General features: G+C 49.3%; 3 protein-coding genes and 1 non-coding gene across 4 annotated transcripts; 2 read left to right on the forward strand and 2 right to left on the reverse strand.

Annotated features, from left to right (window-relative positions):
* Positions 1-890: 890 nt before the first annotated feature.
* Trnam-cau (transfer RNA methionine (anticodon CAU)) lies at positions 891-962 on the reverse strand. The gene has a single exon. It is a non-coding gene; the product is annotated as a tRNA-Met (tRNA).
* Positions 963-2,408: 1,446 nt separating this feature from the next.
* Positions 2,409-3,348, forward strand: LOC145477994 (uncharacterized). Its single transcript, XM_081455875.1, has one exon. It carries the CDS (start codon positions 2,483-2,485, stop codon positions 3,302-3,304), a length of 822 nt encoding a protein of 273 aa, XP_081312001.1. The 5' UTR covers positions 2,409-2,482; the 3' UTR covers positions 3,305-3,348.
* A 6,948-nt stretch (positions 3,349-10,296) lies between these two features.
* LOC145477995 (uncharacterized) lies at positions 10,297-10,985 on the forward strand. The gene has a single exon (XM_081455876.1). It carries the CDS (start codon positions 10,305-10,307, stop codon positions 10,962-10,964), a length of 660 nt encoding a protein of 219 aa, XP_081312002.1. The 5' UTR covers positions 10,297-10,304; the 3' UTR covers positions 10,965-10,985.
* A 3,817-nt stretch (positions 10,986-14,802) lies between these two features.
* On the reverse strand, positions 14,803-16,149 carry LOC145480089 (uncharacterized). Its single transcript, XM_081458565.1, has 2 exons — positions 15,696-16,149; positions 14,803-15,239 (listed from the first exon to the last, which is right to left on the reverse strand). The coding sequence occupies exons 1-2, from the start codon at positions 16,147-16,149 to the stop codon at positions 14,803-14,805; spliced, it is 891 nt and encodes a 296-aa protein (XP_081314691.1).
* Between the last annotated feature and the right edge of the window lie 7,185 nt (positions 16,150-23,334).

Consider the following 23,334-nt stretch of genomic DNA (forward strand, 5'->3'; position numbering starts at 1 on the left):
GCAAGGAGAGTATCCAGTCTTCTGTAATGGGCGCTCATACAAGTTCAAAACTCAGAATGCCTTTGACGGTCCGACTCGCTTATTTTATACACACGTTATAATGGTGTCCAGTCTCCTACCGTGAGGGGTGTGGTAGGGGGATACCCCCCTATCCCCGGGTCTGTGGTAACACGTGACTTGGTCTCGATCTGTGATTGGCTGGTCGGATCTTCATAAGGCGAATCCGCGCCGCCCCCGATCTTCACTCTGAGTTTTGAACTTGTATCGAGCGTCAATATGGCCTTGAGGGAGATTGGACTACAAAACCATGTGCCGAGAAAGCCTGATACTACGTATGAGGAAGCCATTGATCAAATGCAGGCACCCTGGACCCGATTTTATGAAGACATGAACTTTCCCATCCGGGATTTGTTGGTGGGCCGACGTTGGCTGACGCAGCTCAAAGATTCCAGTCAGCTCGAGGTGATGCTTCACCAGATTTTATTTTTCATGGACGAGCAGAGGGAGAACTGGACCCGAAGTATGTACCAGTACCGTAGAATCGAGAAGTGTTTCGGGAGAACTTTATTCAACTCGATCCGTACTATATCTAAGAACCTTGTATGGGACATTAAGGTGAAGCCGCCTGTGGACAGGATCACATTTCATAGACTGATGCTGTGTTACGGGTTTGAGCCCTTTCAGTCCACGTGGACTAAGAGACAGAAGAAGACAGCGAGACGGTATGTCCTGACAATTGACTTTTATTATAGTACGTTCAACCATTGTAATCAAGTAACGATGCGAGCCATGATCGACGCTGAGGATAGATTACCCAACGTGTAACTATTTGTGAAATAAAAATCGGAGTGTGTTTTTTTACAAAAAACTGTGTGTTTTTGGGAAAAAATGGGCGGGGCGAGGTTTCGATCCTCGGACCTCTGGGTTATGAGCCCAACGCGCTTCCACTGCGCTACCCTGCCTTTCTTAGTCTGGGTCCTGTCCGTTAATCAGTATGGCTTCGGCGACTCCTCGTGGGTATTCGTCGATCCATTGAAAGAACTTGCAGGTACGCTTGGGACACTTGAGATAGAGCCTGTCTGGGTTGGACTGGGAGTGGGAGGTGGCTAAGACCAGGGACTTGCTGCATAGACATCGGAAACGGGCTGGGTCGATGTTCCTGTAGCAGGGGTGGGTCTGTTCTTCGACGCGTCTCAGGTAAGTGCCCACCTCTTTGACGCCACAGGTCACATAACACTTGGTGTAGAATCTGGAAGAGGGGCATCGGTAATACTCCCAGGTACCACCGTCTGGGGTTCGCACGCTTCCGTATGTCAGGGGTACCATGCAACGTGGGCAGATGGAATCTTGGGGTTTCAGTTGGTTCAGGAACTGATCGGGGTCGAATTCCTCCAACACTTGGACTTCGGTGGATTCTCCTCGGTCATCCACTTCAGGTGGTACTTCTACGACGTTGTCTTTCTTGAATCTGCCGAGTCCCACGGCTTCCAGGACTTGAATGGTTCGAGGAGGTGAGTCTCTGATCACGGTCATGCATCCGCCTTGAATGGCAGGTAGCTTTTCAGAGTCTATATGAGGAAGATAGAGTTAGTATCCCAACAAGGTGTTTTCTCTTAGCATGGTTTCTAGGATGTGTCTGGTTTTTCTAACGTTTTTGGGAGTCGGTCTTTGCCTTCGCCTGGCGTGGTTATTTTTCATTTGGCTTTTACATTCTTGGCGTTTGATCGAAAAGGCGCTCCATCGTCGCGAGAAGCCTTTGAGAGGGACGGTGGTCCAACTGACCGAGTCCGGGGTGATTTCTTTGAAGAGGACGCGTTCGCTGAAACGTAGTCTGGAACTAGGTTTTTTGAATAACCAACTGTCTAAGGTGGATTGTAGTTTACCTTCTCTTTCCACTCTCTTGGGCATGAGCAGTTCCAGTTTCTTTTTGGACGATTTTTTCTTTCTCCTTTTCCTGTCGGGTTCGACGTGTGAATCCATGACGATTGCTGAGAAAAGTGACTCGTGATGGAATGTGTGGTTCGACTTTATGGCCGTTTTTGACGACCAATCGGTGCCGTGTGGTGTGATGGGATCATGTGACGGTCTTCGTTCCGATTGGCGGATCTGAAAAAGGGCGCGTGATACGGGAAAAGTACGGAGTGAAAGTGGATCCACAGCGCGGGTATAAAAGGAGCCCGTTGGACGCAGCGAATCATTCTCGACTTGCTCTTGACGCGGTGATGACTCATAGGATTTTGAGTGACAAGGACATTGAAGAGATCATTGAAGATCTGAGACGCTATTTGAATCGAGCTTCTGACAATTTGGACGCAATCGAAAAAGAAGGCGAAATATCGACCTATACGAGGATACTTAAATTGGAATTACACGTGGTTGATCTCTTGTTCATTAGGCTTCGAAGACACCTGACTGACTGGGGAGATCCGGAGTACCATCCTGAATTGTCGTATCTAGGAAGAAAGAGGTTTGACGAGGCAAGATGACTTACTATAGCAACTCGAACCAGATTCGGGACCTCGTGGAGCAGATCGTGGATCAGAAGGTACACACTTTAAGAGATCTCGACGCCATTCCGGATGTCAGAGTGGACATGTACATTTTTGACAATCTCTTCGAACCGTTAGGTCAAATACCCGATAGTCTGTGGTCTTTTGAGCTCTTGATGAGACGTCGTCCTGACTGGGGTGGTACGATTTTGGAGATGATGAAGAAGAACGAACATGTGTTTTTGTTCTGCGGTGAGTGGTGTCGTGTGATGTACAGAAGTGGTAGTGGTCAATTCAAATTCATTCATTGTCGGGATCCCACCCTGGACGCCGAGCGTGCCTGTTTTATCGCCACGGATCACCTCACGTACATGATGAGCGATGTCATCCGTGATCTGTTTGAACCCTTGCGGTTCGCTCGCGACTTGTCACGACGGGTAAGGGAGTCGGACAAGAGTCCCAAGGTGGAGGAGATACTGACGTTCAACAGGTGCGCTCACAAGGAAACGTGTCTGAAGTTGGAGGAGTTGATCTACGATGTCATGCGTCAGCGTGATCTGTGGAAGGATCGGTTTTTCTTCCGCGCCCTTGAAGCGGAGGAGGATGATCTGTGTGGTGAGTGTAGAGAGAGTATGCGCCAAGCATTCTATGTGAAGGGGGACGAGGAGGAAGCCCTGAAGTGGAGACCCGGTAAATGTGATTGGAGAAATTGTAAATATTATGCCATGGATACCTATGAGGAAGACTGTGATAATGAGTACGGTCAGGAATGTAAGAACACGGACTATGCTCATTACTTTTCAGATTCGGACTAAGTCTTTTTTCGCCTTCTTTTTCGTTTTTTAAACCAATCGGAGTCGATTTTTACGTAAGAACCAATCAGGCACGACGTTTTTGTACATATAAGAAAGTGTGAATAAAGAATTGGGTTCAAATCATTATGTCTCATGTCTTGAGTTGGTTGATCTCGAGAATGTGTACGACCATGAACGATCGATGGTGTTGGACGACCTTGTGTTCCAAGTGCACTAGTGTCTACGAGCGATACGGTAAGGGTGAACCCATCCCCTACAATTTCAGCGATTCGCCCTTGGAGGTGTTTGACTATACCGACGTCGAACCCAACGTGATGCGTTTTGTCGTTTATATCTTGTGGTTGAAACGGCAACCCGATTCATTTAATAAGTATCTCGAGGTACGGGAGCAACGTTTCGAGTTGTGGAGACAGTGCGTGTACAAACTTTATCTACTATGAAGAAAGGTCAAAAGAAGAAGCAAAAGCCGCTTTCGACCGGAACGTTACTGGGACGGTACCGGGATCCTTCCAGACCTGGTAGTCTGGGCGGTCTGACGCGGTTCGCCCGGGCCAATAAGATCTCGGTACGACGTGCTCGCGAGGTCCTGCAACGTGATTTGGGGTACACGTTGCACAAACCCAGACGTCGCCGTTTTCCCACGGTCCCGGTGGTGGTGTTCGGCATCGACGAGCAGTGGACGGCAGACCTGATCGAGGTGATCAATATTTCGAGGTACAATCGAGGGTATCGTTATCTCTTGACGGTGGTGGACGTGTTTTCCAAGCACGCCTGGGTCCAACCCTTGAAGAGCAAGACGGGTAAAGCGGTGACGGAAGCCATGTCTAAGATCCTGAAAGGAGGTAGAAAACCCCTCAATCTCCAGACGGACGACGGGAAGGAGTTCTACAACAAGACGTTTCAGGATTTGATGAAGCAGAAAGGCATTCATCATTTTTCGACGCGCGGGGATACGAAATCCAGTGTGGTGGAACGATTCAATCGGACCCTGAAGGAACGTATGTACCGGTACTTCACCGTGAAGAATACGATGACGTATGTGCCCGTGTTACAAGAGTTGGTCCGAGGGTACAATCGATCGTATCATCGCAGTATCAAGATGGCTCCCGATCAAGTGACTTTGGGCAATAGCGAGGACGTGTGGGAGACTCTTTACGGAAAAAAGAAAAAAGGGAAATTGAAGAAACCGCAACTCAAAGTCGGGGATCGTGTGAGACTGAACAAGAAGTTCCGTCAGTTCAAGAAAGGGTATTTACCCGGATGGACCGAAGAGGTGTTTGTGATACGTCGAGTGCGTCCTGGGAGGGTCACCACGTACAAGGTGGAAGAATGGGACGGTACGGCGGTCGAGGGTACGTTTTACGCACAGGATTTGCAAAAGGTGAACGTGAGAGACGACGATCTGTTCCGCATCGACAAGATCGTCAAACGAAAAGGGGATAAAGTCTTGGTGCGTTGGAAAGGTTGGCCAGTCAAGTACGACAGTTGGGTGGATAAAAGGGGCTTGTACGTGACCCAAAAGCCCAAGACCAAAAAATGAAAGACTTTTACGTGCAGTTGATGAGCAATGCCAGCACGAGCGAGTTCGCGGACAACAAGGCCAACAGTTTCAAGAACCGTCTGCCGAACCCGTTGCATTTGAGAGAACCTGACTGGAAAGTGGGTATCAGTGACCTCTCGTTTCCATCCGCGACGCGTAAGATGGGTTTGAAGAGATCTATTCTGTTTGAATTCTGGTGGATCGATATGGTGAACGCGTCCATAAACCTATACACGCGGGTCCCTGGAGTGACGCGAGAAGGCGATTTGGAATTCATGCCGAGGAGTGGTACCGAGTTAATGAACATGATACGTGATCGATACCTGCATAGGTTGGGAGATCGAACGGATGTCGACGTGACCCTGTACAAGAAAGACAGTCCCAACGAATTGCTGTACACGGTCATGCATCGGGCCGAGCAGGGAGAATGCGTCCTGGACAATTCGAGAACGTGTCGCAGTCTCCTGATCAATGGTAAACGCGTCTACCCGCAGATGAACATCGGCATCGAATTGGCCGAGAAGATGAAATGGATCAAGATGGGAAGATTACAGAACGGACGACCGGGTTACGTCTTGGGACCCCACCTGAGGAAAGAATTTCCCAATGGAGTCGTCCCCACGGCCACGGACTTGGTCATAGGACAGAACGACGGGGACGAACTATTTTACAAGATCGACACGGACACCTTACATTTGAGTTGTTTCATCAATTGGGTCTTCACGGACCTGGATCGCAGTTACGCAGAAGCGTTTGGTAACAATCGTCGTTCCTTGTTCGTGTATTCGAATGTGGGACAGAGTATGGTGACGGGAAATCAGGTCACGGCCCTGTTGAAACAAGTGCGTTACGATCCGGACGTGGTCGACCTTCAACCGAGACACAGCCTATATCTACCGGTGCGTACCGCCGTTTTGGACATTATCGAGACTGAACTGGTGGACTTTGCGTCGGGTGTGACCACGATCACGTTGCATTTCAAGAGAGAGGATGCGTGATTTTTACATCAGCTTACCCAGTAACGGCAGTAAGAACGAGTTTCCGGAGAACAAGTCGAACAGTTTCAAGATCAGGTTACCCAATCCCATACACCTGGAGGGACATGGATGGAAAGTGGGGTTGTTTAGCATCTCCATGCCAGATGCGCGCGTGACGCTGCCTTCCTTCATCGATTCTGGGGGTGACACCACCTGGACTCATGTGACCTGGAGGCGATACGATCTGGATGGTCGCATCATTTATGCGGAAGCTTACTTCACCACGGAGGAACTCAAAAAGGTGTTCTACGACGTGAACGGTGTTGGACTCATGAAATCCATGATCGCCTATTTCGAGCGACAACGCATCTTCGCGTTCGACGGTCCCAAAATGGGCGCCAAATATGTCGGAAACGACGGGAAAAGATCCTACATCAAGTTCAAGTGGGAGGGTGAAGACCTAGTCATGGACAACAAAGACATCGTACGCCCTCACGATAATATGATCCCTGAACTCAACATCCATGTTGAAATGGCTTTGAAAATGGGATGGCTCGAAAAGAAAGACGGCGGTGGTTACGATCTGGGACCTAACTTGCAGGTAGAATTTATCGACGATGTCATTCCGAACATCAGCGCTGCCGGGGACATAAAAGACAAAGACGGAAAATATGTCTTTTGGAATGTTCACTCGTATAGAGGAGATGCAGATTATTTAACACTCAGCATCTATTGCAATTGGCGTTTTATGAACCTGAACGAAGCCTTCGAGACGGTGGTGGGAGACAGGTCGCGATCCGTGCTCGTCTACACTAACGCGGGAGGTAGAAGTGTGGTGGGAAATCAAGTCACGGATTTACTGAGGCAGGTCAACTTGATTCGAAGAGGCGAAGGTACTCAGTACTTCGATCCCGTTCACATTCAATATATTCCCGTGCGCAGTGAGGTACTGGACATTATAGAGGTGCAAGTGGCTGAGGCAACTGGAGAACTGACGACCTTTGGAGCCGGCAATACGATCGTGACGTTACACTTTATGAAATCGTGATCGGGGGAACTTTGGTACGGTTTCATCCCGACGGATACCAATCGGGATCTGGCATATTCGGTCAGGTTTGGAAAGGACTCAAGAAACGAGGTCCCGGCATTCTCAAGGACGTTCTGAAAGAATCGGCCATGGAGGGTCTGAAAGGTTTAAAATCGGGTGGCAAGGGAGGAAAGCCCAATTGGAAAGGTGCACTCGCCGGGTTAAAGCGGGGAGCCATACGATCCGGGAAACGTAAAGCGACGGAAGAGTTCCATCGCGTGTTTGGTGGTAAGAGAAGAAGAAAAGACCTGTTTGGATCATGATTCCAATCTACTCGAGACGCGTGAGACGTCTCCCCGGAGGGATACGTACGTATAAAGGGGGTTCGCTCTTCCGGAGACGTTCAAAACTCCCAGACTACCGTTGGGTAAAGTCGGCACTGAGAAGCTTTCAACGACGAAAAAGACACCGTAGACGACGATGACGGACCTCGTGGCTCACGCTAGATCGGCGGGGGTTCGTAACCCTCGCCTGGACCTGTTCACCACGCCTCCCACGGATCTCAGCATGTCGTCGCGACGTGAGGTGAGAATCAATCCGTTCAATACGGGGATCAACCCCGTGACCTTCCAAATCGATCCTCAAGAAGACTTCATCGACTTGAACGAGAGTTTCTTCGAAGTGGAGTTGGCCGTCAAGACAGCTGCCGGAGGTAATTTGGCACAAGCGACTACCGTCGGACTCGCCAACAATCTGGTCCACACCCTCTTCAAACAGATCAATGTGAGATTGAATGGGACTCTCATCAGCCCCCAGACCGATACTTACCACTACAAAGCCTACATCGAAGCGCTGTTGAACCATGACCGAGACGACGGTGACACGATCCTGGCACCCGAGGGTTGGTACAATTGTCTCGGTGTACCCAGTCGCGGAGAAGCCGATGTGATGACAGGCAATAAGTTGGATCCTGCTCACGCCGATTATGCTGCTTTGCCCCAGGATCTCAAGAACATGGTTCAAAGTCGAATTCAGTTTTTTGGTGGAAAGAGAGTGACCTTGAGGTTCAAACCTTACCTGGAAGTGTTTTATCTCAGCAAGTTACTGGTACCCGGTGTACAGATCCAGATGGACATGTACTTCAATGCCCCAGCCATGTGGACAATCCAATGGGCCGGTGCTGATACTCTCAGACTGACTGAAGCCGACGTGAAAGTGAGATTGTTCCTATCTCAAGTGAGAGTGACTCCCTCGGTGTACCGAGAACTCATGACCAGCATGAAAGGCGGAAGAGTGGCTACTTACCCCACGGTGAGAGGTGAAATTCGCACTTACTCGCATCCCAATGACAATCGTCATTTCGAGTGCAGCAATCCTTTCCACAGTAAATTGCCTAATCGGTTAGTGGTGGTGTTGATGAGACAAACAGCCTTCAATGGAACTGTGACGGTCAATCCGTTCAGTTTCGAACAATTCAATCTCTCTTCCATCAAACAACTGGTGAGAGGTGAAGAGTACCCCTACGAGACCTTGGAGCTCAAACACGACGATACCAGTAAAGATCTGAGAGGTTACCAAAGATTCCTCAAAGCCTCGGGAGCGTTGTGCAGAGGAAAAGGAAACATGGTCCAGAAAGAGGACTGGGGACACGACAAGAGATGCAACCTGTTTGTATTTGATAACACGGCCAATGGATGTTTGGACAGTCCGGTGTTGAACCCCCAGCAGGAAGGTGAACTGCGTCTGGTGATCGATTTTGCAGCCAATCCGGGAGCAAACCTGACCATCTTGTTGTACGGCGAATTCGAGAACATGCTGGAGATCAACGAGAACCGAGTCGTCCTCTACGACGTGTACCAGTGAGAAGAAAGAAGAAAAAAATGGAGACAGTAGCCTTGAATAATTTACAGTTGGATTATTTGGCACGGACGAATCCGTCGCTCTGCTGTGTTTTTCACGGCACGGTCCCTTGCGATCGGCTTCCGAGGACAGTACCTCAAGAGGGACCGACCGCTTACATCGTGAACACGGACCCTCACGACAAACCGGGATTTCATTGGATCGCTTTGTGGGCCGACAAGAACAAGTGCGAGATCCTGGACAGTTACGGTCTATCGTTGGACACGTACGTCACTGCCGGACCGATCCAAGCCTGGTTGGACCGTCATTTCAAGTACCAGATTCACAACGGCAAGAGTCTACAGTCCCTGTTCAGTCAGAGTTGCGGTAGTTACGCCCTGATGTTCCTGATCGACCGAGCCGAAGGTCGTGACATGAACGAGTTCTTGAATCGTTTTAAGAAAAACGAGTTTGTGGAGAACGATCGTAAAGTAGGACAGATGTTAGAACGTATGATCGTGGACGAGTTGGATTGGCGCAAGATTTGTAAAACCACGTGTCACCAGGACACGTGCGGTTCCTCCAGAGGAGTGCGTCATTTGTTATAAAGTAAGCTGTTCGAAATAAAAGAGGTTCATTTTTCGAGAGAACAAGGATGTTGCGTAGTGAAGACCGATGGTTCCCTCGATTCTTAGAACTGTGTCGAAAAGAGAGTACGAAATTGTCCTCGGACAATCCTCTTCGGCAGGTCATGGAACGCATTTTGGATTGCGACAGTTACCGTCGAGTCCGATTCATACTGGACCGGGAAAAAGATCATTGGCTTCGATACGTTCTGTTCCACTTACGCATTGAAGCCAGACTTCAAACGAACGCTAGTCGAGATTACAGGTGTTACCCGTATTGGCACGTGCTTCGATACGGCACTAAGTCCTTACACCATCACTTTGCGAGTGCATAAAAAGGGGCGGAGGAAAATAAAATGGTTCATTATGGATTTACTGACAAAACAAGACACATCATGGCTCTTCAGTTTCAAGGGCATAGACATTTGGACGACGTGATAGCCAGGTTAGAGAAACGCTATGGAAAAGCGGGCGGAAAGACGCCTCAACCCAGTGAGGCTCATTTCAAGAAAAACCAACCGCCAAAACGGAAGCTCAATCTGAAAATACTTCAACCCGCCAAAAGACAAGTGTCTTTTCAACCGCCGTCCGTCCTGGACACCGGTGCATTACCCGCGACGGTGACCACGCGTAGGAAACCCAAGAGAGCCACACCCGCCAAGCCGAAGCTTTCCGTGAAAGAAGATAGGAAAAGAAGAATGAAAAAGAGACATTGGTACGAAGACAAGTTTGGAGATTTGAGTAAATTCGCCAAGAAAAAACCTCGAAAAAAGAGATCGGCGCCTGCCAAGAAAAAAGGGCGTCCAAAGAGAGCCGCTGCCCAGAGGGCCATGGCCAAGATCAAGAGCCGTGCCAAGAAAAAACCCATCTGTTTCAATCGTAAGGTCACCCTATTGGGTCTGTTGAAACGCATCCCTGCCGTCAAGACCCCATTGGCCAAGTTGTTCGGATAAAAACGGAACGTCTCTAGACCCTGGACCATTTCAAGATCATGGAACGACGCAAAGCGTTTCAATTTCACACGCCGTCGAGTTTGTTGATAGCGGGTCCGTCGGGGTGCGGCAAGACGGTGTTCACGACCAAACTGCTCTTGGAGAACGGCGACTTGTTCCAACAAACACCGAAGAGTATTCATTACTGCTACGGATCGTGGCAAGACGGTTTCCAAAAGCTCAAGAAAGGTGGAGTCAAGTTTTACGAAGGCATCCCCGACAGCGACCAGTTACCCCGATGGTTTCCTGGAGGGGGTGTGTTGGTTTTGGACGACCTGATGGACGAGGGCGGTAACGACAAGCGCGTGTTGGATCTCTTCACCAAACACTCGCATCATCGTAACATCACGGTGATTTACTTGTGTCAGGATCTATTCCCCAACGGAAAATTCGCCAAGACCATTTCCCGCAACGCGCATTACATCGCGGCCTTCAAGAACCCTAGGGATCAGTTGGGGATACGGAATTTACTTCTGCAATCGTTTCCCACGCAATGGCAGGAGGTGTTGGACACGTTTCGCAAGGTCACCGATCGACCTTACGGATACATGCTATTGGATCTTCATCCAGCCAGTCAGGACGATCAACGCGTTCTCAGCCATGTGTTAAAAGACGAAGGATTCGTACGATGCCATCAGTTTGCAACCCCGTCATGTTGAGGAGCGAGGTCGAGTGGTTTCCGCTTTTCATCGTCATTTGTAAGACCAGGCTCAAATACTGCATGAACCCCCACGAGCTGGACTACGAACCGATGAGACAGGTCACGGAATGCGAGAGTTACCGTCATGTACGGTCCATCATAAACGCATATAATGGGGAAGGTTTCGACTATTTGGTTCATAAGCAACGAGAACTCGCCGAGAAGAAGATAGAAAGAGAGAGGCACATGGATAAAAATGAGCTCTTATGGTAGTGACGATTTCAACTTCTCGGCTCTGGAAGATTACTCGCCTTGGACTCCCTTGGCTCGAACGAGTACACCCGTTCCGTCCGCAGCGGGTGTGGGTACGAGTCTGAACACTCCTCCTTCACCGCTATCGTCACTGCCGACACCACCCCTGCCCAATGTCTCGCCCGTCGGAGTAGGCACCGCAGGCTCGGTTGCGCCACAGACCAACGTCACGGTGGGTGTCGGCAGCGCTGGATCCGTGTCGCGCGCCAATGTCACGTCGGGTGTCGGGGCACCCAGGATAACAATGTCCACCCCTTTGGCACGAGCCGTTCGAGGAGGAAAACGACCGAGACGCGTCCCACGTCAAAATACACCGACGTCCTCCAGCGATTCCGGAAGCCGCAGAAGAAGTAGCGCCAGTGGTAGCGGTGGAAGAGGCAGAGGCAGAGGCAGAGGCGGAGGCGGAGGCGGAGGCGGAGGCGGAGGCGGAGGCGGAGGCGGAGGTGGGGGTGGAAGTGGTGGTGACTCCACACCACCTTCGTCGATTCGATCGGGTCGCGGAGGAAGAAGAAGAAGTCGAGGCGCCCGTGTTCTCGACCAAGCCCAGATGCAGCAACAATTGGAGGAGATTTTGCGCCAACAACAACAGACGGCGGCGGGTCGACGAATCGCAGGCATCACCACCACGAATACGATCACGACTACCTATAAGAACGGACAACGTCCTACGGTGACTCGCAATTCGACCAGTGTACGAGACTGAGAACGTCAACATGATGAGAAGCGAAGTCAAGTGGTTCCCCTACTTCCTGCATCTATGTCGATGCTCCCGCTCTTACTGGGATGCGACCAGCATGGATCACGAAGACATGAAACGTATCGCGGACGAGTGCGATAGTTACAGACAAGTCCAGGACATCCTGAACCAATCCGTAGAAACCGCCTTCAAGGACGAGATCTGGGAATACAAGCAACAAGCTAAAAGGATCGAACGTCCCGACAGAAAGTCAGACTACGTTTGGCACTGGTTGGAAAAGAGTCATGAGTACTTCGGTCTGTTTATTGGATGAACCTTTCACCTCTGTGGTGGATTTGGACATGTTGAGACGTTTGGATGGACTGTACGCTTTCTACCACAAGTATTGGTGGTGTCGAAGGCAGATGTTCGGTTACTACAAATTGTGCAACGCCATTCTCAACGGACTGGCCTTACTGACTGCGGCAGCGAGCATCGTCGTGGGATCCGTGTGGAAAGACGGGTACGTGGCGGTAGGATTGACGGCTTTGGCCACTGTGCTGAAAGGATGGAACGAATTAAAGAAGTATTCGCTCAAGATGGACATGACCCAATTCGCTTACACGACGTACGAAAAGACGTTGACCGAACTGCGGAACTACGCTCTGGGCGGTGTGGAGGAATTGGATGGGTTTTTGATCAAGATGCAAACATTGGACGACGTGGTGACGGATTTCACACCTCCCACGTACGACCGGTACCTTCGAGACTACGAAACACGATTCGTTCACGCGCCTCTATAAAAACGGACATGCGATCCCTTCGTGAATCATTTCAAGGTGGAAACCCGACATGGCGAGGAGAAGTCGAAGGAGACGACGCGTGGGATTACGTCGAGTGGGAGTAGGAAGAAGGAGGAGGGTCCAAAGGGGAAAAGGTCTTGGCAGCATGATAAGTAAAGCATTCAAGTCACTTGGACATTATTACAGTAAACAACCGAGGTTTAAAAGTGGATGGATATGAATAATTGGATTCCCTGAAACGTTCAGACGTGCCTCTATAAAAAGGACACGTGATCACTTGCCTACGTCATTCAATGGGAAAAGCGCGTGCGTGTCAGAACACGTCATGGTGAGACGAAGGCGAAGGAGACGTCGAGTGGGATTACGTCGAGTGGGAGTAGGAAGAAGGAGGAGGGTCCAAAGGGGAAAGGGTCTTGGTAAACTGGTCACCACCGTGGCCAGTACAGTGTTGGACCTTCTCCAAGACTTGTGAATAAAAGAGCGTGACGAGTCAACCGGACGTTAGACGTGAACGATGAAGCGGTTGCGACGACAACGTCGTTTCTTGACGGGCGTCCTGAAAGAAGCCAATCGGAACAAACGTCAACGGATGTTGCATTACGCCGACAGAGATCAGATCAACGCCATCAGCGAGATGGTCCTCAATTTGCTGAAAAAGAGGATCCCCATCGACGCGACGACTTATGGGAAACTGAAAAGACATAAAAAGGTTCTGCGCGAAGTGGGTAGACGCAAAAACTCTCTCAAGCGTCGAAGAGAGCATCTCCTGAGTCAGAACGGAGCGGGGTTCTGGAGCGGATTACACGGTTGTTTCAAAGCATGTTGTGTACGGTGAAAGGACGCGGCGAAGACGGTTACCCTTTGGAGGGGATCGACGTCATACCCAATTTCCCGCCGAGAAAAGAAGACGAGTCCAATACCATTCCTAAACTCGTGCAGTTGTTGCAAGATGCCAATCGTCGCGAAGCCCGATGGAAAGACTCGTACGATTACTTGAACAAGAAGTACCACGACCTGTATCAAGAGTACATGGCTTTAAAGTTCGGCGACTTCTGCCAAACCTGTCAAACGAAACGAGATACCACACCGCCCGGTGGGTGCATCGAGTTGTGCAGGGAGTGCGGTAAAGGCAAGCGAACCGTTCAAAGTCTCGAACTCGAGTTGGAAAAGAAAGACGAATCCATACGGTACTGGCAAGACTGTTACGAGACGGCCTTGAGAGAATTGTCCGAGTTTCCCGACACGACCCTGAGTCAGCCGAAGGTATGAACGAAGTCATGATGGTACCCGTTCACGAATTCAATCGTTTGCAAGATTATTACAAGGGGAAGATCACCCAGAGCGCCTTGTTGAACAAAGCGGGACGTTTGGCCGCCGAAGAAGATCTCATCCTGAAAGACAAACGTATCCCCGCCAGCATGGCCGTCAAGATGACCAAACCCATGGCAAACGATGAAGTCAAACTGGTGAAACGTATACGGACGGGCATACGTGGCACTCCCACGTACCAAGGAACGATAGAACCCGAAGGCATGGCCGACGCACCCGTCGAACGTCTGTTGAAACAGATCATGAAGGGCGTCAACCAACCCCCCGCAGCCCCCATTGTCATCAAACAAGAACCCGCCACACCTTCCACGTCAGGTTTCAAAAAGGAGTTCAAATATACCAAACCATCTGCCGCCAAATCAGCCCCAGGCAAGAAACCAACCGTACCACCCAAACCAACTGCTGCCAAATCAGCCCCAGGTAAACTCATGAGCGAAGCGCAAAAAGAGTTCTTAAGATCCCTCGGTATCGCCGAGAAATACATAGACGACGACGACGGTGGTTACAGTCCCAAAGGCAAGGGCAAAGGCAAGACGTACAAGAAGGCCAAGCAGACAGAAGCCCAAAAGTTACAAGAAGGATGGGAAGATTTCGAACCTTGGAGAAAGGGACTGAAATATGACTCTGCCTAAGACAAGAAAAAACGTTGGAAATTTGTAAACTTTATTGTTGTAATCATTAAAGTTACACGCTTTGTTGTTTTTTCAAAAAGAGTCTCTTTTGTTTTTCTTCTTCTTTCAAGTCTCGCACGCCATGCCATCGTGGTACAGAGTATCCGAGGCATTCGATGTCACAAACAAACGTTCGATCCTTATTTGGTCCCCGAACGTCGACGAAGAGATGAATAACAACAGAAACCTAATTCTGGAGGTGAAATTGAACACCGATAAAGGGGTGTTGAAATAAAACATGCGATACACCTCCATGCGTATATGTTCGTACGAAATGACACTAAAGGGAAAGAACACGGTGCCGTGAATGTACATCGGACTTCGTCCCTCCGAGGATCGCACAAAGTTCTCCATCTCGCGGTAGTACTGGAACCACACCGTGACGGGAAGGTGATAAGGCAAATGATTCCACGAACGCGTCAAGGAATTGTGCGTCTCGAAGGGTTTTCCATTGTCTCTGAAATGTCCAAGGTCCTCATGAATCAATCTGCGTTGCTCGTCCACTGCGAAAAACGAAAAAAAAAGACAGTGTCAGGTCCATAGTCCGTCCTCGTGGTAAAACGAGGGGCCACCGGGAAAGGGTAAGAGACACAGCTCTCGAATCTCAATATCCCTTTGTCCCTCCACGCGTCTAAAGTAGAGCCTGAACCTTTGAATTCGGATCAAGTTATACGTATCGTACGGAGTGTTGTAAATGAACAGACGGTACAGATAACTTCTAATCTCTCGGGTCGGTTCCACGGGGAGACGCACACAACCGTGAATGTACAGGTCTCGATCCCGATACAGAGTCACGAAATTTCTGATAAAGGTATAATAACGTGTCCAAATGCCCGGGTCGATGGCATACGGTAAATCATTCCACAGGTACGATCCCTCGTGATGGCAGTGATAAGGTCTACCCTCACTGCGATATCGCTCCAACTCTCGATCCATTCTAACTAAACGACCATTCGCACCTGCCGTTAACGGGTACTCATATTCGTCTTCTTCCTCCATTTCCTCGTCGGTTTCCAACACGACCTCAGGCTGAATATCGTCGATCACGCGTCGGCAGTTGCCACAGGTCATAACCCGTCTCTCCATCTCCCCGTAGCATCGCCGATGCATGAACACGCCGCAGCAAGGAGTACGTCGGCACGATGCCAGAGAATCAATGTGAATATCTCTCTGACAAATAAAACACACTTGATGAATCGGTGTTTCTTCGGGTATCTGACCCCGAAGGCGACGACTGCGTCTCGGTGGTTCGTCGTCATCGTGTGATCGGGCACGACGCCGACGACGTCCTCGTCTCGGTGATCCCTCGGGAGACTGACTTCGAGTTCGGCGGCGACTGACGTGTCCGGATTCAGTCTCCATCACCAAAAACCGAAAAAATGTCAAAGGCGCATCTCGCTTTATGCCCATCATGCACCAATCAAACGAAAAAGGCTGACATCACGTGATCTAGGCAGACCAGGGGGATAGGGGGTATCCCCCCTCCCGGTCGGAGACTGGGTCCGGGTCGAGTGTCACCTGGGATCCAATTTTACCGTAAGTATAAAAAGATCGGTTCGAACCGTTTCAGGTCACTCTGAGTTTTTGACTTGTATCGAGCGTTGGAAAAAATCATGGCACAAGAGCTGACCGACGAGGAGATGAACCAACAGATGGATCAACATGAAGCAGTGAGTATAACATGCACCCTATGTAAGAAAGTCATCCTTAGAACCGAAACCTGCGCTCGTACCAAGTGCTGTCGTTACTACGTGCATTACGATTGCTTCGTCAGGGAACTCGATGATCAGTTGATGAACAAGGGAGTGAGCGCTGAGAAGTTGCACTGCACGATCTGTCACACCCCGTGTTATCTAACCACGTTCGTAGCATCCCTGGACAACTGACCCATGGAACTGAGACTCGTCGTCGCCTCCTTTACCCTAGAGTTCTACCTCCGTTTGGACTTGAGATTTTGTTTCGTTGTGTTTTGCGGTTACAAATTATCACGGCATCTTTGTCACGCCTTGTTCATCACCTTCTTTTCATAGAGTTACTGGGATTGGTTACCGCCCGAGATCCAAGCGTACATCATCTCACTGACCAAGTCCCAACTCGCTTACGATAGGGAACTTGGAAAAGCACTCAGAATGGCCGCATGGTTAGGCAGACCGAAACCCGTACCGTTCAACCCGAGACCCATCATGATCGACACCCCACCTATCATTCTCCGTGATTACGTTCCATTTAATTACAGAGCCACTGGGATTGTCTTCCCCATGAGATACAGACCTATATCCTTTACCTCAGAGAGTCCCAATCTCTCGTCGAGAGGCGCGAACGTGAAATTAGAAGAGACCTTTGTAACGAGATACGAGCCTTCGCTCAGGTCCAAGCTAAATGGGGACTAGGGGCAATCCAAGTAGTTCTAGAGACATGTCTGTTAGATTATTGTCCCGAAGGAAGAATTCCAGGAATGAACAACAAGCACATGGTCGTGAATGGAATCTACACAGACGAACGCAACTTTAAGCGAGTCATATTTTTAGGGTACGGGTTAGATCATGCTTATCTCAGAATACCGGACGTTAAGAGATTGATATCCTCACCTCCCACAGAATAACAATGACTGGGATCGATTACCTCATGAACTACAGGACTACATCATGCGCTTAGCCAGGAATCAAATCCTACTCGAGCGTAGAAGAAACAAAAAGTTACGGCGTCTTCTCAAGGAAATAGTAGAATACGGCAAACTGAAAGAACAATGGGGGTTAGGACACATTAAGATTGTCAGGGTTCCATGTGATGCGGGATGTTGTATAAAGAAGGAGAAAAAAGACAGACACAGAGATACCAAAATAATAGGATGTTATATTGACATTTACGACAAACCTAAAGAAACGTGTTTAGGTCACGATATAAAAGAGGCCAAGATAAACGCCCCCATAGCAAAGAATTTCATCTACCCTACCTTTCATCAAATACAACACGCGGACCATTATGAATTATGAGTAACCACTCTCTTACAGAGTCACTGGGATAGGCTACCGGAAGAACTAAAGTGTCACGTGATTGACTTAGCAACCTGGCAGCACATATTCGACCGCAGGAACAATGAACTATTGAACAAACTTCACGAACAAATTGTATATTACGATACACTTAAGAAACAATGGAGGTACGGACACATAGAAATACGAACGAGTAAATGTGGAGCAAACTTGTGTAATTGTAACAAGGTTTATGAAAGAGTCTCTCGTCACACTGCTGTATATGGTCATTATGTCAACAATCGTGACGAGAAAAGGAGAATCTATTTAGGATTTAGTCTTATCGACGCGTTAATCAATATACCCGACAAAAAATTGTTATTGTCAGATACTTTGCTTGGAAACCTTACAGTAAAAATCAACCAATAAGAAACGTTGTGTTCATTTTGTATTCACAGAACAGACGGACCCACGACGAAGCCTTCCCCTTCGACGACGATGACGACTGGATCTTCGATCCGGCTCTCGATCGAGTGATTATCCAAACCGGAGGTGGTAGCAATACAAGACCCCTCCTAGAATTTGAATTAAGACCCGTAGGCGCTCGACGTAACTGGAGAAACGTCCTCAACAAACAACGGTACGAAGCCACGCTCAGACAACACAGAGACGTGACTCCCAGGGACAATCTAGGCCAAGAATTGACTCAGGCCCTTCAACGATCCATCGAGCAACAAATCGCTCAGGATCCTACCCTGACACCCAACTCCACGGTCCATTTCACCATGCAGTCCAGTGCCTTCACGCACGCCTTTCAATCCACCACTTTCACCGTGCGCGAATTCGAAGAAGGGAGTGAAAGACTAGACACTTATCTCCAGTCTCTCGCGGCCAAACTCAACTCCAACGAAGAATTCACCCCCGACGACACGTTTACCATGGAAACCACCTTCATACGCACCCCAGGTCGTGGGCGCGGGCACGGAAAACGATACAAACCGAGTTGTGCGGCCGTACGCGGAATCGTCAAAAAGTCGCGCGTGACCATTTAAAACAAAGACAATCTATGCTGCGCTCGCGCTATCGTCACCATGAAAGCCCTGGTAGACGCTGACATGAATACTCGAGACCAAGATTACCACAATCTCAAACAGGGACGACCCGTCCAAGAACGATTGGCCAAAGAACTCCACCGTCTGGCCCACGTCCCCGAAGGACCTTGCGGCATTCCCGAACTGCAGCAGTTTCAGGCCGCGTTACCCGGCTACCAACTCAAGGTCCTTTCCATCGATCCGCCCCACATGCTCATCTACGCGGGACCCGAACCCTCGGACAAGATCATCCGTCTCATCAAAGAAGACAGTCACTACGACGGATGCAATTCGTTTAGTGGGTTCCTCAACAAATCCTACTTCTGCGACGAATGCAATCGAGGATTCGACCACGACGACTTCAAAAATCATTCCTGCTACGGTAAATGGTGCCCCGCCTGCAAACGAAAGGACTGCCCCGATTTCCTAGAAGCCAAACGACCCCTAGCACGAGGCAAGTTTCCCGAACCCACCTCCATCTGCCGATTGTGTCACAGAAAATTCTTCGGAGACCAATGCTACAACTACCACTTGCAACGGCGGAGCTTGAACATTCCATCCATCTGCGACACTTACAAAAAGTGTCCGGACTGTTGCCACGTCTACGAACCAAAACACAGGACAGGACGAGGAGGTGACCGTCGTACCCCCGATCACAAGTGCGGGTGGGGCGAATGCCACATCTGCGAAAAGAAAGTCTTTCTCCAAACGCACCGATGTTACATCCAACGCATCCCCGAAGACGAAGACGAACACGAACCCAAAAAGAAACGCGTCCCGCGCGACGAAGTCAAAGGGCGACCCTTCGAAGAACCAGAACCCAATGATCCAGACACGCGCGTCTGGGTAGCCAGAGATCCTCCCCTTCAAGTGTACTGCGACTACGAAGCCATCACCGACGCCGAAGGGAATCAGACACCCATTCTACTCTGCCTAGAAGACGATGAAGAGGATCAATTCTGCTCCTTCTACGGTCCAAACTGCTCCGCTGACATGTTCGACCACCTCGAATCACTCGCCGTCGACGTGGACGGAGACGATCGGGACGTCATCGTACTCTTTCACAATCTCAAAGGCTACGACGGGATGTTCATCTTACAACACTGTTACGCCACGCATCGAGAAGTCACAGACCAAATCACCGTCGGCACCAAGATACTGTCCCTGAGATCCGACAGACTGACTTTCAAAGATTCCCTCTGCTTTCTCCCGTTCCCGCTGGCCAACTTTCCCGCCACCTTCGGAATCCACGAACTGTGCAAGGGATTCTTCCCTCACAAATTCAATACTCTAGAAAACCAAGAGTACGAAGGACCCATGCCATCGAGAGACATGTACGATCCCGACGGCATGTCCGCCAAAAAGAAAGCCGAATTCGAACAGTGGTACCAAGAGAAAGTCAATGATAACTACCATTTCGTACTAAGGCAAGAAATGGAAGCCTACTGCGAATCGGACGTCAAACTCCTCAAAGCGGGCTGTCAAAAGTTTCGGCAAGAATTCAAACAAAAAGCGGACTTTGACCCCATGGAGAAATGCGTCACCATCGCCTCCGCCTGCAACCGATTCTGGCGCAAGAAACTCGTCCCGCTCAACACCATCGCCTCCAGACCCCCTCGAGGATGGCACGGCGCCCGATCCAATCAGTCCGTCAAAGCCCTGAAATGGCTAGCCTGGCAAGAACACTCGTTACAACACACAGACCAAGGCGATCGTATACGCACCGTGCGAAACGGAGGCGAAATCCGTCTAGCCAATCAACTCGTGGACGGATACGATCCAGACACTCGAACCGTCTACGAATTCCACGGATGTCTATGGCACGGATGTCCACGCTGTTTCCCTATCAAACGCGACCGATATCCCATCTGCCACACCGATCGCACCCTACACGAAGTCCACGAGTCCACACTCCGCAAACACGACCTTCTCAGTCGCCAAGGCTACCAACTCTGCGTCAAGTGGGAATGCGACTGGGACCTAGAAGTCAAAACCGACCCTGATCTCCGCCAGTTCCTAGACACGTTCGAAATCGTACACCCGCTCGAGCCACGAGAAGCCTTCTTCGGAGGGCGCACGAACGCCGTCAAACTGCATCACGTGACCGACGTAGCTCAAGGAGAAAAAACCAAGTACGTCGACGTGACGTCGCTCTACCCCTGGGCCAACAAGGAATGCGTATACCCCGTAGGACACCCACAAGTCATCGTCAACCCCGACGATCAAGACATACACCAGTACTTCGGTATGGCCAAAGTAGACATACTGCCTCCTCACGAACTATACCATCCCGTTCTACCTTTTCGACACGGAGGTAAACTCACCTTCCCACTCTGCCGATCGTGCGTGGAACACGAAATGAACAAACCCCTCCTGGAGAAATCACATCACTGCCCTCACACGGCCGGGCAACGTACGCTACGAGGGACCTGGTGCACACCCGAAATCCAGAAAGCCGTTGCCATGGGATACACGCTCAACAAAATACACGAAGTCCACCATTTCCCGCCAGAACAACGCCGTAAAGGACTCTTCGCCAATTACGTGAACACCTGGCTAAAAATCAAACAGGAATCCGCTGGCTACCCCAACTGGTGTCACACCCCCGAAGACAAGGCACGGTACATGCTACAATACCACCAGAAAGAAGGCATCGCTCTCGATCCGACCATGATCCAGAAAAACCCCGGACGCAAAGCCACCGCCAAACTCATGCTCAACTCCTTCTGGGGCAAGTTCGGCGAAAACCTACACAAACCCACCACCCAAGTCGTCTACAACGCAGCGCAACTCTTCGAACTCGTTTCCAATCCCCTCAACGACATACGACAAGTCAGAATCGCCAACGACGAAGCCCTAGAGGTCGTCCACACCGAACTCAAAGACAATCAACCCGATAACGGACGAATCAACATCTTCGTCGCCGCTTTCACCACCTGCTGGGCTCGGCTCAAATTATACAGCTACCTGGAACAATTAAAACAACAAGTTCTCTACTTTGACACCGATTCCGTCATCTACTCGCACAAACCAGGTCAAGCCGATGTCCCCCTAGGCGATTACCTGGGCGAGATGACCAACGAACTCGACGACGGCGATTTCATCGTTGATTTCACCGCCGCTGGACCCAAGAATTACGGTTACAGAACCCACCAAGGGAAAGTCTGCTGCAAAGTCCGAGGCTTCTCACTCAATGTACGAGGATCACGCCAACTCAATTATGACGTCATGCGACAAAATCTACTCGACGAACTCACACAACCTCTCGAGGATGAACGACGCAACATCCACGTCGTCAACCCCAACTTCTTCTGGAGAAACCCAGCCACCAAACATCTCAAAGTCATCACACGAACCAAACGCTACGGACTCGTCTTCGACAAACGCGTCGTAGACACGAACACTTTCATGTCGTTTCCATACGGATACACACCATTGTAATTTTTACTTCCTGTAATCAATAAAAATCAATTTTTAAACTCACTTCCTGTCTATCTCCTTATTTGGACATGTTGCCCTTATTTGGGCATGGCCGCCATTTTTTGCACAGCTGGCGGCCATCTTGGATTTTACAATTTAAGAGAATGTATGGGAAAAAAGTGGTCACGTGGTATAATCCCTGGCTCCTGATTGGTTACGGCCCAAAGGAGCGTATATGACTACTGGCCACGCCCCTGAGGTGGACTGTTTGCAATACCCTGGCATTTCAAGTCAACGTAGATGTATTCAGGTGGAGTTATATCATATTTATGCAAGTGAATGATGGATCTGCTGTATTTCGAAAACAGCCTGGTTGATTATTGACTAACGTTCAATGAAGTAGAAACAACTGACACTGTCACCTGATCCATAGCTGGTGGGAAGACTTCAATCACCAAAGTGAATTCACCCTCAGGAAGTAGATACATGTTAAATCCCAGTCGAGATGCATACCAGTATATTGGTTTTATCAGCAATAGCAACATCTTGCTTACCGTTTTCAGTATCAACATAAGACTTGCTTGTTTTATCTGCAATAGCAATATCTTGCTTACTGTTTTCTGCATCAACATAAGCCTTGTTGACTAAGGTATTATTATCGTATAATCCATCATAATCCGGTTCTGTATTTTTGATAACCTGTTGTTTTAAATCAAAATAATTACCACTATTATCTTTTTTCAGAAATTTGTCGTTCAAATACTCTTTGTTAACAGCGCTCTTGAGATCTCTGACTCTTGTGTTGTAATCATCATCAACCTTATGGTCATCAGGAGTGTCCAAGTTGAACACTTTCTTATTTTTCAAATTATGATTGCCATCAGAAGTTAACTTAAAACCTATTCTAGGGTCTCCTTTTTCACCCTTCACTATTACTGTTTCAGATGAAGCAGCCTCACCTGACCAGCCTAATATTCCATTTGAATAAGACATATATACAATTGTATTAGACAGAAATTACAATCTCTCATTGAAATTTTTAGCCGTGAATTTTCGTGGTTTGTCAATATACAGAAAGCTGTATGGATCACTGGTAGCTTTTTCATACAGTTTTT

The sequence above is a fragment of the Orbicella franksi genome, chromosome 2, assembly GCF_964199315.1.
Source record: "Orbicella franksi chromosome 2, jaOrbFran1.1, whole genome shotgun sequence".
In the NCBI taxonomy this organism is placed as follows: Eukaryota; Metazoa; Cnidaria; class Anthozoa; order Scleractinia; family Merulinidae; genus Orbicella; species Orbicella franksi.